The sequence below is a fragment of the Rhinatrema bivittatum genome, chromosome 4 (assembly GCF_901001135.1).
Source record: "Rhinatrema bivittatum chromosome 4, aRhiBiv1.1, whole genome shotgun sequence".
Taxonomy (NCBI): domain Eukaryota; kingdom Metazoa; phylum Chordata; class Amphibia; order Gymnophiona; family Rhinatrematidae; genus Rhinatrema; species Rhinatrema bivittatum.
Window position 1 is genome coordinate 124,592,638 of NC_042618.1, and position 16,417 is coordinate 124,609,054.

Here is a 16,417-nt window from a genome sequence, read left to right on the forward strand (position 1 = left end):
ACACAAACAGGCTCACTGGATCAGACAGGCACAGACCGCCGCTCTGAGCCCCTGAGCTGCACCTCCAATTTCCGATCCTGAACTTTCGTCAGAGAGGTGGTGCTGGCGACTGGAATTGTGGTCTTCTTGGTGACCGCAGAATCTGCGGCATCCACCTTCAGGATCTTGAAGGAATCCAAATGTTCCTGCAACAAGGGATAAAGCTTCGATATTGCTCTTCCCACTTTCAAGTCGGAGTCCAGACTCCTACTCACAGCTGATCAGGTTCTGGATCTTCTTAGGAATGGGGAAAGCGCTGGGGGATCTCCGCAGCCCATCCAACACTGGATTAACCCCTTCATTATCCAAATCCTCCAGGGAGAGCTTAACCCCCAATTCCTCCAACACCTGGGGGATAAGTGGGCGCAGCTCCTCCCTCTTGAAGAAGCGGATCATCGCCATCCCCATCTTCCTTAGGTTCCTCTGGGTCCTGGAGGTGCTCCTCATCCAGATCTCCTGCTGGAGAGAAAAGCCCTTCACCTCGAGGGTCATCCGCATCCCCAGAGTCTGAGTCCAGTCGCACTGGGCGGGTCCCCTGAGACTGGCCCCACGAGCCCACGGAACTCTTAGGGAGCCCCCTTAGCGAAGTCCCCCGGGCTATCCTTAAATCATTGCTTTCTCGCCTCCCAAGCTAGGAAGGCCTCGTGAAGCAAGAGGACAAACTCGGGCGGAAACCCTCCAGGGTCCCCCGAGGGCCATTCCGGACTGCTGGGGCTCGAACCCGCCGGACCCTCTGCCCGAGGGAAGAACCTCTTTATCCAGATCCCCTTCCATGAGGGCAGAACCGAGACCCTGCGGCCAGCCTCCCTCCCCGATGTTGCTGCAGACCACGAGGCTCTCCAAGATTTAGAGTGCTTGGAAGAAGCTCCCTCCCCCGCTGCACAAACCGTGCAGAGGAAAAAGGAATTAAGAGAGGCGGACCTCACTCCACAGGCTCGGCAGGCCTCCACAAGCGGCCTGTCCACCATCGGGCCTAAATAAAACAGCACGGCCCACCTAAAATACTATGCGGCCAGATGGGAGAGGGCACCCTACCACTGAAAACTCCTGCCAGCGTGAAAGTGTCGCCGCAGGACAAATGCGCGTGATCACCCCGGCAAAAAAAAAAACATTAACGAGGCACTTCCCCCAGCCAGGGATTCTCTCTTAGCACCACTGGCGCAGATTCTCCCTTCCCTGCCGGCCCTATGCCTCCAGGGCCAACCCTCAGTCATCCTGCTGAGCAGGCCACCTGACAGGCTGCTCAGACACTAAATCTGAGCTGCTGAGCCTCAAGCTTTTTTTTTTTTTTTTTTAAACAGAGTCAAAATCAATACAATTAACAGGGGGATACTTCCCTGAATCTCAACTGGCAGGCGGAGGGGCTTCGGGACCCACTGAGGGAACCAGTCCCCTGGCTGTCAGTGGTCCCAGGCTAAAACCTGGCAGGGGTATCCAACCCCCCCGTTTGCCCGGCTCAATCCGAGGGATGGCCCTCCACAGGAACCTGGCACCTCGGGGAGCAGAAGTCCTCCAAAAATCCTAATCAGTCAAGATTGCAGGTTTAGCACCTCTACCATCTGCTGGAGATAGAGAAATACTGAGGGACTGCAGGTGGTACTCTCGGATATATGGCAGTGCCCAAAGTTTTGTTCTCTACCTCCCATCTGCTGGTTGTGATGAATAAAACCCACTTGTCTGGACTGATCTGGGTATGTTCAGGAATGGTTTTTGGCCTAACTCAGGATGTGTAGCCTATTGCACATTCAGAACCACATTTCACATGCTTTGCCTGTATTTTATTCATGCAACAAATTGAAGGACTCAAGACAATTGAGAAAATTCTATTACAACTTCTAGGGACGTTAAACCTCAGGCAGAAACACACTACATATACACAACTTACAATCTTGCAAGTGACTGACACAAAAGGTCTAGAATGGTGGGGGAGGAATCTGTAACTTGTGCCTTTGGACAAGTGAAACAAACGTTTGCCCAACAGCATAAAAAATACAGTTTTGATGGAAAAATAACTAAACCACTACCGCACAACATAGATGGAACACATACAATGTAAGAATGCTATACTCTAAGAGGTTCCTATTCAGACAGTCCAGATAGCAAAGTTAGTGCAAATTCATTCGCACAATGGGGGAAAGCCTTAATGACTCAGGCCCTTAGCCAGAAACTTACCTGGCCAACTTTGGAGGTATATTCAATAGTGCTGGCTAACTTTAGGAGAGGTCTTTGGCCCAACTAGACTTAGCCGGTTAATTTAACCAGCTAACTCCAAGCATTTTTCCCATAGACATAAAATGGGCAAAAAAGCCTTGTAATCAGGCCCTTAGCTAACAGCTCCTAACTTACAGGGTCATTTATCAAAAAGCATTAGGGCGTTATTGTGCGTGTTAGGGCCCTAATTCTGCATCGCAAAATGCACATGTAAATTTTAAATTAGCATTCGAGTGGGAGGAGTTCAGGTGGAGTAAATGGAAAATAGGGTTGGTTAATGTGCGTTACTTTATCGCACAACACGTTACCACACCAGAAAGAACTACACTTTTTTTCTGTGTTATGACTTCCATTAGCTGTGCGTTACCGGCCAAAATGGTATTTAAATCGCAAATGCCGGTTTGGGAGGGTAGATGGGAGCCTTTGTGGAGGCTCACATATATTTGAACTTTTTATACCACTGTAAGAGGGAGCAGTTTTACATGCACAATCATAATACAAACAGCACAGTTACCAGTGAAGACTTAATGTGATGTGGAGTGATGAAAGGTGAAAGAATAGCTGATGGTAACTGTGCCGTTTGTACATATGACTGTGCATGTAAAACTGCACCCCAAAACCCACCTCACCCCAAGTTACTAATGCCCCCCTCTTACAGTGGTCTAAATAGTTTACTTTTTTGCAAGCCTCTCTCGCCAGCAGCCAAAACGACAATTGCAATAAAAGCATGTCCATGGACTTCTCAGCTTGCGATGTGAAAATAATGTAGATGCAATAAATTTAACACGTTGCAGTAAATTACTTATTTGATGCAGTACCAGGAAAATTATCCTAACCACACCCTTTTATCGTGGGCACTATTTCTGCTATATTTATAGCAAAAATGATGAATTTAGGTCTTAGCCAGATAAGTCGGCTATCTTATTAAACAGCTAGAATTTAAACCAGATAAATTCCCAAATACTCATTTGGCAAGCTAGCTTCTGAATTAGCCAGCTAGATGAATATGGACCTCCAAGTTAATTTTTTTTATTCAACCATGCAGCATAAAAATGGCAAAATTCATGAAGGCGGCAATTGTTTGGGTACTTTCCAGGTAATCGTGACTTGGATTAGCCACTGTTGGAGACGGCATACTGGGCCTGATGGACCCTTGTTCTCACCCAGTAATAGCATATCTTATGTTCTAAAAGGATCTCCATTTTTTGCTTTGGGTCAATAAACGTTTTAGCATAAAATGAAAATAAACTAAAACTTGTGGTCTACTGTAAAATAAAAGTTAACAACCAAAGCTGGTAAACATTTCATGCTGCAAGTGTTACCTCCAACATGCTATTTTTTGGTCTACTTTCAGTTAAAATGGCAAACACAAGAATGTATTCAGCAAAATTAACAATCCATGTTAACAAAAAATTAAATGTATCATCTAAAGTAATTGCTCCAAATGGTTCTCCATTAACTTTAATTTAGCTTAAAAACAGAAGGAAAAACCCTCAGGAGGGGGAAAAAAAAAAAAAAAAGGGCTACAACTTTTAAAGCCTATTTGAAGAGACTAGATAAAACTCAAAAGCCTGTAATTTCCAATCACTTTTTTTCTTAAACAAATGGGATTAGAAATTATAGGCTTTAAAAAAAAAAAATCTGAGCCCATCTATAAATAAGCTTTAAAAGTTATATTCTGGGGCTTTTTCCTCTTCCATTTTAAGAAAAAAGTTTAAATTAATGACGATACCATTTCTCCAAATACTTGCAACAATTAGAAAGAAAGTCACACAGTTATATTCTAACCAAGACTGTCAAATAACTAGCTATAAAATTTCATATAACTTTATCTGTCAAAATGAAATGGCAGTTCCATAGAGCAGTCATTTTTATAATTTTATTTAACGTTTGTTTTTCACTTCATGTCATTTTACATTGTAAGTAGGACCAAGTTTTAATCCTGGTCCAATAAAACAAGTAAAAATAAAATTAAGAAACTAAAATTGTAAAATAAACAATATAAAACAATATAAGCTTTCCCCTAGAGCCAAGAACACGAAGAAAAGTCTTTTCAAGCCCACAACGATTTATTCAGATCTATTATTTTCTTCCTTTTTTCAATCAGAAATTTACACATGCTGACTTCATACATACTACATACATATACTCATATTGACTTCATATTTTCCATGTTATTCATTGATTTATTAACTGCATGTTTATTAACAGTTAAATATCATACACTATTTGCTTACTTCGATTAATTTGTTCAATGTAAAAACTTGCTTAGTTTTGTTCAATGTAAAAACTTCTTTTTTATTCTGTTCTATGTAAACCGCTATATGTAGCGATAGTTACTGTTCTTTGTGAACCGGGGTGATATGTATATTATACAGGAACCTCCGGTATATAAATTATTTAAATAAATAAATAAATAAATAAATAAAAGATAAAACATTAAAACTTGTAAATTATCAAGAGTAATAAGATAAAAATAAATAAAAATTGCCTAATAAAAATACTGAAAATAGGTATTTGCACATTTCTCAAAAATCTTATTAATGTAAAAGTGTATTTAGAAAAAAATATTTTAAAAGGGTAATATTTTGACAGGGGTTGGGCCATACTTAAAGGAAAAAATGCTTTAAAAAGTCAAACTTCCAACTACTCACAGTTGTGAAAGGAACAAAAAAACAGTCCATATAAAAATCAATCCTCAATCAATACGTTATACCCTTCAGTGGTAAGATGTTAGTGATGCTCATGGTCATTACTATGATAACATGTCAATGTTGCCTCCCACCTGTAACCATTCAGGGCCCTTTAAGGAACACAAGTCTTATGCTAGGAGCCACACAACCAGTGATTCGTGTAGAATGATTATCATCTCTAGCTCAGTGATGCTTTTTTTCTGTTTTATTAGGAAACATTTTAAGTCAGAGTAAAAAATAAGATTGAAAAGGTTCCGCTTAGCCCCGCTACAATTAAAATTGCATTCAAGCCTCCTGCAACTTTCCTTTATCTGTTGCCATTAATTATATATACTTAATTCATGCCACCTAAATTTTTCAGCTTCATGTTACACACAATGAACTAAGCGTCCCCCCATAAACACAAAATAAGGAAAACCTTAGCACATAAGGTCCCAAGGTGCCTCTAGCCAACACACAATACAATGAAGCCAAAACCTCTCCCAAATCAAGATTTAGGAGAGAAATAAAGTTTCCTTATATTCCCTACTGTAAACTGTCTGTTTTGCTATTGAAAAGACTAGTCACAAATAAAGACGCTGTTCCCCAATAGTAACACCTTACTTAAACTGTGACCCAAAGAGGGTTGCAGAGTGAAAGCCACTGAGGAGGAGGAGCCATACCCTTGACGTGATGACATCAACACCGCGTTCTAGAAGCACTCCGCGGCCGGCAGAGTCCGCCGCCTTTTCCTTCCACTTTCTTTTTTAAATTGGGGAAAATTGTTGAAAACCCCAGATAAAAGCCGAAAGCGGTATCTGCCCTTTTAAGCTCTTTGTTCGGGCAAATCAGACCCTCTGCAACTCCGTCTAGTCCTAAAGGTGCCGTTTCGCGCCGTACGTGGGAGCTGAAGGGAGCCAAGGGTGGGGGGAGCTAAAGAGGGAAAGATTTTTTGACGTGAATGTCTGTACCTGCTGCCTCTGGTGGCGTATAATGTTTTCTGTCACATAATCATCACCGCCATGTTGGTTTCACCCCCCACCCCCTTTCATTTGCCTACACCCCACAACAAGACTAGCATATTAAATCCATCTAGGCATATTTGTGTGGGGAGGGGGGAGGTCTAAATTAGGAATGATGGACGTGAAGCCTATGAAGTGAACCAAATTATCCCCCACCTCACTCCTCCAAAAGATAAAATGTGTACGGGCCGGCTTTCATCCAGACATCTCGACCCCCACCTCTCAAAAGGACGTTCTGGCCGAGCCCTACGAACCCCCTAGTCGCGACATCTAACACACAGACAAATTAACGGACATTTTCTGTTAACTAAGACTCTGGTCTCTCTTCCCCCTTTTCTGTCGAGACTCGAGACAAGCCACGGTGTCTGAGGCGGGTGAAGACTCAGTACTGGGGGGGGGGGGATAAAAACTACTCGCTTTTTGCAGTAGAGACGGTTTCAGTATTACCAGTTAAATAAATAAATAAAAAATAGAGCCACAACTGGAAACATCACTTAAGTGTCAAACAAGAGGCTAATTTAGAACATAAAATTATAACGTCGAAATATAGTTAAAAAAAAGAAAAACATCGTGCGTCTGACTTTCCAAGATCCCCTCATACCCTGCGTCTCTCAGGCTGAGGAGAAGACACGGAGGGAGAAATTTAAAAAAAAATTATATATACTGTATATATAGACACACACACCAATCGCCACGACACACCCGCTGACCGACATGAGCCATCCCCCTTAAAAAAAAAAAAAAAACCTGCCTTTCCGTCGCTTCTAAAATCCAGCAAGCCATCGCCCCTACTGTGAAAAAAAAGTATATTTATTTCTCCCTCCATTCGTTTCTATTGGCGGTGGGTAGGGGGGTTGGCAAGGGAGGGGGGCAGAAAAAAAAGATAGACCAGGAACTTTTTTTTAGTCTCCCTTTGAAATTCAGCGCCAAATTACCTAAAAAAAATAGTTTTTCTAAATACAACCTTCCCCCCCCCCCCTCTCAAGATTTAGTCAAGATGTGTTGAAATGGAAGATACACTGGGTTTTAATTTTCCAGGCTTTTTTTTTTATGCGTGTTCTGAATTTCTTTCAGGGAGTTACGGTTTTCTTGTGTGTGTCCGCGTGTATATAGACACACACACACACATACATATACATGGATTTGATAAGATCCCGTAAGCAATGGTCGGTAGTCCAGAAACCGGGAGTGTGTCACGTTTTCTTTTTTCATGGCAGGAAGGGTGAAAACAAAAAAAACCATCGAAGAGTCAGAGACAAGACTGACGAACGGGTAAAACGCGTTGAGAGAGAGAGAGAAAAAAACTGCAAAAGCACGGCTTCCGAACACCGAATCCAGAAACGGAAAATGCGTGTGTATGTATAAAGATGCATATATAAAGAGAGACTGCGAGTCATACATCCATATACAGATATTTGTTGTTGTTGTTAATTCCCAATGCCCGCCTGGAAAGTAAGCGCGTGCGGGCAGCAGCGAAATGCCTCTTACCTCCGACCCTGTACATGTTCGCAGCCATGTCTGTGGGACCCTTATGGCACTGCCCCCGGTGCCTTCCTCTCTCTCTTTCTCTCCAGGTGGGGTACGGGCTCTGCTCGGGAAAAATGGTGGATCGATCAGTCGAGGAGGCGGCGAGAGCGATGCATTTAAAGGGGCAGTGCCTCCCTCCCGGTGGCAAATACAATGTGCTCAAGAAGAGGAAGACGAGGGAGAAGGAGCACAGCAGAGGGAGAGGAAGAAGTAAGCTGCATATAGCAAACTCTTTCTCTCTCTCTCCTACCCCTCCCGTTTCTGGGCTCCTTAGCAGACAAGTGAGAACAAAAAAAATGAGAGCTTGCCAACTGAAAAATGTATCCAGGTGAAACAAAAAATAAATGACGATGCGAAGATATCTAGTCCCAGATGGTAATTAATGTGGACAAAGGTGGGGGAGAGAATAAGTGTGAAGTTTGTTTTTCGTTTTGATTTCTCTCACATCATTTTTTTAGATCAGATAGTGCAGAGAAATTAGGCTAGAGAAATGAAAAATGCCATTTTATGTTCTTGTAAGAAAAGAATGAGTGACATATTTGTATTGTAAGATGACATGTTGGAAACAATGACAATTATACACGTTGAATTAATCATTTGATACCATCAGTAGATTTGCTGGAAAATGGTTGCTTGATCGATGTCTGTTGAATCAAGCTTAAAGGGACAGTATCTCCAATATTGGCAATTCTGCTTGAAATGAAGAAACAGAAGTTGGCAAGTGCCAACAAGTTTCTATGCTCAGACTAAACATAAATTTACCAATATACAATATCATACACTTATGTTTTATATAAAGATATATTAAAAGGGGATGAGTGCGAGCTGACCTGATGGCTTGTGCACAGCATTGCCATGCAGTAGGTTCCCAGTTTGATCTCTGGGTCCATTGGGAACGCTGCAGAGGCAGTGTTTACAGCCCCTGGGGGGAAGAGAGTAATGGTCATATATCAAAAGTGATACCTAGTTGCTAGATTAAGGATCCATGTTTGCAGGGCTACAGAAAGCACTCTGGTGAATACTCCTGGCCCAGGACTGTCATAAGAACATAACATAAGATATGCCATACTGGATCAGACCAAGGGCCCATCAAGCTTAGCATCCTGTTTCCAAAAGTGGCCAGTCCAAGTCACAAGTATCTGGCAAGTACCCAAACATTAAATAGATCTCAAGCTCCTATTGATTATTAATTAATAGCAGTTTATGGATTTTTCCTCTAGGAACTTATCCAAACCTTTTTTAAACCCAGTTACACTCGACCCGGAATTCATTTTCAAAAAGCATATTGCTATTAAAGTAAGAGATGGGTACGCAAAGTTACTAGTATTAAGACGGTTGAAACCCTTACTGGATCAGAATGACTTCCGCACAATACTCCAGGCTCTCGTATTTGGTAGCTTGGATTACTGTAATTCACTGCTTTTAGGCTTACCCGCTTCCACCATTCGACCACTTCAGGTTCTGCAGAATGTGGCGGCAAGAATTCTTACTGATACAAAGAAAAGTGAACATATCACTCCAACATTGATTAATTTACACTGGCTGCAATAGAATCCCGGATTAAATTTAAATCAATCTGTATCCTACATAAATTAATCTATGCTGATCAGGTAGACTAGCTAAACGCTGCCGTTAAATTACATGTACCCCAAAGAAATTTGCTTTCCGCCAACAAAGGATTATTAACTTTACCATCTGTGCAATTAGCCCACCTGAATCAGGTGAGAGATAGAGCCTTGTCATTGGCAGGCCCCAAAATTTGGAATATGCTCCCTGCAGCCATTAGACTGGAGTCCAATTTTAAACAGTTTAAGAGAGATCTCAAGACATGGCTTTTTAGTGAGGCTTATTCAAGCCAATTTTAAAGGTGTATTAATGCTATGCTTTTATCTTGATGATAGCTTATTTATTTATTTATTTATTTAGTGATTTTTTTTTTTTATATACCGCGACACGTTAAAAACATCACCTCGGTTTACAACAAACAATAAAACAGCAACAAGCTTTACATTCAAAAGGAACTACAGTGTACAAAAAATAATTCAATTAATAACAAGATTTAGAACAAATACAATAGACCAGTAAACCAAGATTAAGAACAAATACAATAAACCAATGAACCAAAGATAAAAACAATTCATAGTTAAATAGTAAGTCAAGTATTAACCAGGCGATCAGAGACAGAAATTGTCAATTTTTAGCAGCAAGTAACATCTATACGGGTCAGCAGAAGTGGATTGTAGGAATAGGAATAAACAGGAATGATTAATCGGAAATTCAGGAGTAGAAATGGTCAATGAGTCTAAGCTTGTTCAAACAGCCAGGTTTTGAGGTTCTGCTTAAATTTCTTGTGGCAGGGTTCTAGGCGTAGATCTGTGGGCATTTTGTTCCAAATGTTAATTCCAGCTATCGTGAATGAGCGTTCTCTAGTGGCCGCGTGTTTGATGTGTTTAAGTGATAATGAGGCAAGTTTGGCTTGGTGCATTTTTCTAATTGGTCTCTTTGAAGTGTGGAATGTAAAGTGATCGTGGAACAATTGCATATCTTGGTTATAGATCGACTTATGAATGAGGGTGAGAACTTTGAAAAGAATCCTAGATGCTACAGGAAGCCAATGAAGGAACATGAGTGCTGGAGTAATGTGATCATGGTGGTGAGTATTAGTGAGTAGGCGTGTAGCGGCATTTTGTAACATCTGTAATGGTTGTAGTGTGTTTTTAGGGAGACCTAACAGTATAGCATTACAGTAGTCCAGTTTTGGCAATATTGTGGCTTGAAGCACTGTCCTGAAGTCATGAGGATGTAGCAGAGGTTTAATTCTTTTTAGAGTATGTAGTTTGAAGAATCCATTTTTGATTGTAGCCGTGATGAATTTCTTTAAGAAGAAATGATTATCGATGATAACGCCAAGGCTGCGGACTTGTCGTATATGGAGTGAGTCCGAAGGTGAAATGAGCGATGGGTTAAAGGAGATATTATTGTGTGGTGTGATGATGAGGAGCTCTGTCTTAGTAGTGTTTATTACTAGGAAGTTTTCAGTAAGAAGTTTTTTTATTTCCATCAGGGCCGAATCCCAAGTTTTTAGGGCATTAGATAATGAATCGTTGATGGGGATGAGGATCTGTACATCATCTGCGCATATGAAATGTGGAAGGTCTAGTTTGACCAGAAGTCGACAGAGTGGAGATAGGTATATATTGAAGAGAGTAGATGAAAGCGAGGAACCTTGTGGAACACCTTGTGCTAGATTTCTAGGTTTCGAAACATAGCAGTCCATTTTGACACTGTATGTCCTGTCCTTCAGAAACGATTGGAGCCAGCATAGGGCAGTGCCAGCAATACCAATTTGTGAGAGTCGGGAGAGGAGGGTATTGTGGTTGACCGTGTCAAATGCAGATGAAATATCAAGGAGAGCCAGTAAGTAAGAATGACCAGAATCAAGGGTTTTGAGTATTGAATCTGAGAGTGAAACCAGAAGAGTTTCTGTACTATGGTTCTTACGGAATCCATATTGTGAAGGGAAAAGTAATAGATTATCGTCTAGAAAGTCAGTGAGTTGCTTATTGATGACTTTCTCTAAGATTTTAGACAAGAATGGGAGGTTAGAGACTGGACGATAGTTAGCAGGTTCTGAGGGATCCAGATCAGTTTTTTTGAGTGTAGGCTTTATTATAGCATGTTTGAGTTGCATTGGAAAAACTCCCGACGAAATAGATTTGTTGATAATGTTAGCAATGGGGGTGGCAATCCTTGTGGGAATAGAGAGGAGTGTTTTGGTTGGCATGATATCAATCGGGTGCATGGCAGGTTTGATTTTTTTGAGGATCCCCTCGATTTCTGATACTGTTGTCGTTTCGAAATTTGAAAGTGTAGTTGAGGTGATCATGGTGTTGGTGGTCAGTAGGGCTGCTGGAGGAGCTGGATTAGTGAAGCGAGCCATGATATTAGCCACCTTGTCATGGAAGTAGGTGGCTAGTTTCTCACATTTGTTTTCATCTTCGTTGATGTGGTTGGTATTTAAGGTAGAAGTGATTATGCTAGATACATATTGGAAGAGGGCACGCAGGTTGAACTGGTATTGATGGATTCTTGCTGTATAATAGTTTTTCTTGGATTCATCTGTAGTTTTACGGTACTGGTGGAGTAGGGATTTGTATTTTAGTAGTTGTGTTGGATCTTGGTTTCTACGCCATTTCTTTTCTAGTTTACGGAGTTCGAGTTTCATTGTTCTAGGTCTGTGGTGTACCAGGGTTTTTTATTTTTCTTCTCAGAGCAGATCTCTTTTGTTAGAATAGGGCAGAGTCGATTTGCAATGTTACTGGTAAGTTGATGCCAAGATGAACAGGCGGAGTTGGCATCAGAGAGGTCTAGTTTGTGGATATCCTCTGCAAGAGCATCAATGATGTCTTCAGTTTTGCATTTTTTTCTGAAATGTATGGTTCTTTTCTTAGGAAGTGGCATGTGGGGGTTGTAGTTGAATGTGCAGCATGCGTCAACTCGATAGTGGTCTGACCAAGGTATGGGGGTGCATTGGGGGTGGTCAGTGCGTAGTAGTGAGTTCGTGAATATAACATCCAGTTATATTCACGAACTCATATATTATATTCATATATTCACGAACTTATATATTATAAGCTTTCTTGTATGGAGAGACAACCTGATGAATTTTTATTGCTTTTTGTTCATTTTAACCATTATTTTATGTTCTTAATAGTAGCCAATAACTTTAAGATGTTATTAGAGAATTTTAGGTTTGTTTTTCATATTAAGTCCTTAGATTTGATTTGAACTAAAATCTGCTTTTAGGTTACCTGCATTGTATTTTAGGTTTATTATGTATTTTAGATTAGGTATGATGTTTTTTCATTCTTTTTTGGAACCGTTACGATGGGCCCCTAGTGACAGTATATAAAACTGAATAAATAAATAAAATAAATAAACTCTTGTAACCACATCCTCTAGCAATGAATTCCAGAGCTTTACTATGTGCTGAGTGAAAAAGAATCTTCTTTGATTTGTTTTAAATGAGCTATTTGCTAACTTCATGGAGTGCCCCCTGGTCTTTCTATTATCTGAGAGAATAAATAATGGATTTATATTAACCTGTTCAAGTCCTTTCATGAATTTGTAGACCTCCATTATATCCTCCTCAGTCATCTCTTCTCCCAACTGAACAGCCCTAACTTCCTTAGCCTTTCCTCATAAGACAGCCATTCCATGCCCCTTATCATTTTGGTTGCCTTTCTCTGCACTTTCTCCAGTGCAACTATATCTATTTTGAGATGCGGTGACCAGAATTGCACAGAGTATTCAAGATGTGGTTTCACCATGGAGCGATACAGAGGCATTATGACATCCATTGTTTTATTTGCCATTCCCTTCCTAATAATTCCTAACATTCTGTTTGCTTTTTTGATTGCCACAGCACACTGAGACAATGATTTCATGTATTACTCACTATAATACCTAGATCTCTTTCCTGATAGTAGCTCCTAATATGGAACCTCACATCATATAAATACAGCAAGGGTTATTTTTCCCTCTATGCCTCACCTTGCACTGTATTTGGTGAGGGTCTATCTGTGTTCCATGTGTGACCAAGGTGAGGGATCTTTGCAAAGTAACCATTCAGAGTGCTCAGGATTATCCTCCCATTCTCACCGAGGATAATTAAATCTCCAGGAAGAGCTTTCTCTGAGATGGGTTCCCCCTCTGGAGGAACAAGTTTCTTGGGCACCTCAACCTGCTTCAGAAATACTATCCTCAGGAATACACCATTGAAAGGCATCCTCCCGTTCTCCACATATAAATCCACAACGCCCAAAACATCATGAAGATGTAAACACGTCTCGTTCACAAGAGGCCATTAACCAGATTTCTTCAATTATAACAAACCTGTTTTCATCCTTATATCCACAAGTATCACCTCCTCATTTTTTCAGATCCAGCAGGGGATGCTTCTCCACCTAGCTTCCCTAAGTCCTTCTCCTCTCCTACTTTGGATGAAACTAGAGGTGAGGAGCATTCACCTCAATCGATACCTCCGGATTCCCCGGGTGACTATTCCCTGGACAGCTCTACTGGTATACTGTCTGATCCACCAGAGGAACTTACTGACTACTCATCTCCACCTGAAGACCTCACCTATTCTCGTTTTGTTGAGAAATTGGGAAACCTCCTGGGAGTAGAGATCCAAAAGCTGCTGGACCCTAGGGAATAAGTATTCAGAATTCTGAAAATACTGGATATTCCTGCTGAACCATCAGCTCTTCCATCACACAAATTGTTAGTGTCCATTCTCTTGAAATCTTGGGAATCATCTCAATCAATTCCTCCTGTTTCTAGAAAACTGGGTTTGAAATTCAGATTGCAGAAGTCTACGGCCTATGGAGTGGTTTAACTCCCCCACGCATCAGTAGTCATAGAGTCAGCAATGAAGCGAGCAAAGAAAACCAAGCTACATTCATCGACTCCCCTGACAAAGGACCACAGAATTCTTGATGAATACGCCAAGAAGTCATTTCAAAGTGCGATGCTGACTTCTCGTATACAACAGCATCAGTTTTATATGGTCCAATACCTCCATGAATCCTTATAATTGCTAAAACCTTTTCTTTGTATGGAGTCAGGGCAACCAATTACTCTCAACAGTTCTACGATATGGAAGATGGTCTGTGACATTTACTCAGAATGGTATATGAATCCTTTGAGACATCTTCCAGAACCTCAGCTATGGCCATTGCAGCTCGATGCATGATGTGGCTCTGTTCTAGCTCCATCAAAGAAGATGTCCATGAAAAACTAGCTAATCTTCCTTGCAAAGGGGACAATTTATTTGGAGAAAAATTCAAAAATACAGTAGCTTGATTAAAAGAGTAAAATGAAGCAGTCCACTCCCTTTCAGCATCCTTAGATCCTCAGTCTTCAATAAGATGTTACTACCAACAAAAATCATTTTACTACCAAAGAAAGACATATAAAACTTTCCTACCATATAGAGCACAGCAATATCAGTCATACCAGTTACCACGATCACTGCCCCAATCAGCTCAAGCTACACCTCGCCAAAGGGAGATAAAACAACAAAAGCCATCCCAAACCTCTCTTCAAAAGCCACCACCATCTTTTTGAAGATGTCTCAATCACAGCTGGGTCCCCCAGTCGCAGGAAGAATTCAGAATTATTATGCAGAGTGGAGCAGAATCATTATGGATCAGTGGGTACTTCGAATCATACAGGAGGGATACCATCTTAATTTTCTATCCAAACCTCCACTTCTCCGCCTCATTACCATGGCGAGGGATGTTTCCAATATACATCTTCTAGAGCGGGAAATAAAGATTTTGTTTGCTTCATCAACAAGCAAGCCAATTGATCCCAATACTTCCTCATTCTGAAATGCTTCGGGGGTCTCCGCCCCATTCTAGACCTATGCTCTCTAAACAAATTCCTTTGGAAAGAGAAATTCAAGATAACATCCCTCAAATTGGTTCTTTCTTTCATACAGGAAAACAATTGGATTTGTTCTCTGGCAAAAGACATTTGTTGGTGGTTAAATCCAGAAGTTCTGACAGTGGGATCTCCTCTTTGAGAGCCAGCACACAGCCTAATCCTCACAACAGATGCCTCTACACAGGGTTGGAGAGCACATCTCCTAAATTACAAGGTCTATGGACACAAATCGAAAAGATGTATCCAATAAACCTCCTGGAACTCAGAGCCATGACGTATGCACTAAAAGCCTTTACACATCTATTACAAGGTCACACCCTCATGATTCACACCGACAATCAAGTCGTCATGTTTTATAAAAACAAGCAAGATGGGTCAGGTTCCTGGATTCTTTGCAGTGAAGCAGTTTGGATCTGGGAATGGGCTCTCCGAAACGCAGTACAATTGAGGGCAACTTATCTGCTGGGGGCAGCAAACATGTTTGCCGACCGACTCAGCAGAATATTTCATCCCCATGAAATGGTCGCTCAACCAATTAGTAGCAAACCAGATTTTCCTATAATGGGGTCGACCTAGGATAGACCTTTTCGCAACAGAACAAAATCGAAAGGTTCGACAGTTTTGCTCAATACGCCCAAGACCCCTCAGGATCAAGCAGGATGCCTTCCTATTGTTATGTTCTCAAGGTCTCCTTTATACATTTCCTCTAATTCCTTTAATCTCAAGGACAGTTCAGAAATTGATTCGGGACCAATCTTGCATGATATTCATAGCACCTGTATGGCTGAGACAACCCTGGTTCGCTTATCTAGTACAGTACTCTGAAAACGAACCCTTGAATCTGGGTCAAAACCCGAACTTATTAACTCAAGAGGGGGGCACTCTCTTTCACCCTCTTCACTGCTCCCTCTACCTGACAGCCTGTATATTGAACGCAAGATCTTACAAGGTTTAACTCTTACAGCTGATATTCAACAAATTATAATGGCAGCGAGAAAACCATCAATAAGGAAAAACTACCAAATGGTGTCAAACCCCAAAAGTTCATCCATTCACCTCGACACATACAGAAATACTCATTTACTTGCTTCATCTCTCCAAACCAGGCTTAGCTATTTCATCAGTAAGAGTACACCTCAGCGTCATAGCAGCATATCATGAGAGACATAATGGCTCATCCATAGCCTCACATCTTTTAATATCTCGTTTCATAAAAGGACTCTTTAATCTTCATCCTCCAATCCTTGGGATCTCAACATAGTCTTATCAACCCTAATGAAAGCTCCTTTCGAACCTTTGCAGTCTTTTCATTTGAAATATCTAACTTGGAAAGTAGTTTTTCTAGTAGCAATAACTTCAGCCCGAAGAATAAGTGAACTTCAAGCTTTATTCATTTCTCACCTTACTTACAATTTTACCATGACAGGATGAGTTTGGAGAACTACTTTAAGTTCCTTCCCAAGGCAGTGTCAACTTTTCATATTAATCAAGACA

The 16,417-nt window shown here is 41.0% G+C and overlaps 1 protein-coding gene and 1 long non-coding RNA gene across 12 annotated transcripts in view; one reads left to right on the forward strand and one right to left on the reverse strand.

Moving 5' to 3' along the window:
- Nucleotides 1–7,763, reverse strand: part of MTA1 (metastasis associated 1) — an 885,916-nt gene extending 878,153 nt beyond the window's left edge. For 4 of the 11 annotated variants that reach the window (XM_029598817.1, XM_029598815.1, XM_029598823.1 and 1 more), the window contains exon 1: nucleotides 7,433–7,761. In XM_029598817.1, coding sequence (XP_029454677.1) covers nucleotides 7,433–7,460 — 28 coding nt within the window. In that variant the 5' untranslated portion in view covers nucleotides 7,461–7,761. Of the gene's footprint in view, nucleotides 1–7,432 lie in introns of all 11 variants that reach the window. The other 7 variants (XM_029598818.1, XM_029598816.1, XM_029598822.1 and 4 more) reach the window with 5 other exon arrangements.
- On the forward strand, nucleotides 5,626–7,238 carry LOC115090111. The gene is made up of 2 exons (XR_003856310.1): nucleotides 5,626–5,803; nucleotides 7,162–7,238. It is a non-coding gene; the product is annotated as an uncharacterized LOC115090111 (long non-coding RNA).
- Nucleotides 7,764–16,417: the final 8,654 nt, after the last annotated feature.